General features: G+C 42.5%; 1 protein-coding gene across 1 annotated transcript; it reads right to left on the minus strand.

Moving 5' to 3' along the window:
• Positions 1 to 265: 265 nt before the first annotated feature.
• LOC127129695 (uncharacterized) lies at positions 266 to 1,195 on the minus strand. The gene has a single exon (XM_051058833.1). The coding sequence runs from the start codon at positions 1,193 to 1,195 to the stop codon at positions 266 to 268; it is 930 nt and encodes a 309-aa protein (XP_050914790.1).
• Between the last annotated feature and the right edge of the window lie 845 nt (positions 1,196 to 2,040).

Genomic DNA, 2,040 nt, shown 5'->3' on the forward strand with positions numbered 1-2,040 from the left:
CACACATCCAAGCAGAGAATCAAATTAGCTAATACACTTAGCAAACATAGAAGTTAAACTTCAAACAGCAGCATCATAAATGAAGATCAAGCAGAGAGCAAACATCAACATAACCTCTTGTTTAGAGGACCTTCAACTTCAAAGTCTGGTGTCCTGGGGTACAAGTGTTACTCCCCCTTTTTGTCAAAAATGTTGCCAAAGCAACACTTAGTATTAGAGACAAAAAAAAAAAATACAAGCAATTATCAGAAACACAAGAAATGTTCTAGTCATCTGACTCAGAGTCAGCATCATCATCTGTGCCATCATCAGGACTGGCATCTGCTTCTCCCTCTTCACCTTGTCTTTCAGCTTCTTCTGCAACAACAACATCTTCACCAAATTCTCCACCATCAGCTAGCACATCACCTTCAGTCATCTCCAAAGAGCTAATCAATTTTTCCAAGTTCAGCTTCCTTGCCTCTAATTCCCTGCAGGTTTCTTTGAGCATTGCAATGACATTAGCTTTACCTGGCTGATTGCTTACACGTGATGTCTCACCTGATGTCATGACAATGTCAGGGACATGGGTACCTAGGAACAACTTATGATTGAAAGTCATAGGGCTGTCTCTTTTCTTCACAGAATCATTCTCAGTTAAGATGTTTGGAAAATGATTCAAAATAATACCACATATAAGAGAAGGAAAGGCTATAGGACCCTTCACACCGAAGCTTCCTGCATGCTTCAAAGTTTGATCAAAAATATAGGAGCCATAGTCAAATTTGGCTTTGGTTCCAACAACATATATAAACTTTCCAAGCATTACAGCAACTGTAGATTTATGATTGGTGGGCACCCAGTTAGCAACTCCAATTTTGTGCAGCATTGCATACTTGACACTCAGTTTACTTGCCACCAATTTTCCTTTGAGAGGCCACTTCCTTACCTGATTAGCAATGATGACTTGACAGATTTTGTTGTCAGTCACCTCAAGCTCAGATTGAGCTTCATCAGGCCTTCCCAAATACTTGTTGATCACTGAAGGAGAGAAATTTACACACTTGCCTCTCACATACACTTTCCTGAATTCCTTAGACTTGCCATCAGCACATTCTTCAGACAAATTAACAATAAATTCCTTTACCAACATCTCATAACACTTTGAAAACTGAGTCACAGTCTTCATTAAACCAGCCTCTTGAATAAGATCCATAATATCCTTACAGTCTAGGGCATTCTGAGCTAATTCCCTTTCCAAAGCCAGCCTCTTCTGATAAACATATTTCCACCTGTTTACACTTGAAGCAAAATGAAAAGATATGTTGTCAATTGGTACCTCAGGGACACTAGTGTCGCATTCGCGAAAAACAACCGGCGGGAAAAGACACAGAGCCGCCACCGGGCGTTATTTATCCCAAAGGAGGGAAAGGAAACGCTCAAAGTAAACCTGAAAAGGAATGGTCTCGCGACCAGAGATTGATAGGATCGGGAGTCGGTTATGCGAAGGGAAGGTATTAGCACCCCTACGCATCCGTCGTACTAGACGGGATCCACACTCAGAAAGAATAGAAAGAAGGTTGCTAAAGAAACTGCTCAAAACTGCACAAACTGGAGTGAAACACAGATGAAAGACGGAAGAAGAGGACTCGGCAGGATGTCGCATCCTGGTCCTACGTAGTTTGTCTGAAACAAACATCAGAGTCGACGTAGTTCGGGGACAACGGGAAACGTGCTCGCTAGGACACTGCATCTTATGCATACGTATCTTCTCTAACCAGAGTAAGAATCAGAGCACTCGTAGCTCGGCTAACGCACGCCAAACAAAACACAAACAGGAAACCGACTGCCAATCGCTGGACTTACGTCAAACTCCAAACCAAAAACTCATACAGGAAACTGACTGCCAATCGCTGGACTTACGTCAGACTCCAAATGAAGAAACACGGACAGGAAACTGAATGCCAAACGCTGGACTTACGTCAGACTCCAAACAAGCAAACACACAAAGGAAACCGACTGCCAATCGCTAGACTTACGTCAGACTCCGCACAAACAAAC

Source organism: Lathyrus oleraceus, chromosome 3 (assembly GCF_024323335.1).
Source record: "Lathyrus oleraceus cultivar Zhongwan6 chromosome 3, CAAS_Psat_ZW6_1.0, whole genome shotgun sequence".
Lineage (NCBI taxonomy): Eukaryota > Viridiplantae > Streptophyta > Magnoliopsida > Fabales > Fabaceae > Lathyrus > Lathyrus oleraceus.

What these genes read in the sequence shown, in the direction of transcription:
- LOC127129695 (XM_051058833.1), bottom strand. Translation starts at nt 1,195, where the DNA reads ATGGATCTTATTCAAGAGGCTGGTTTAATGAAGACTGTGACTCAGTTT.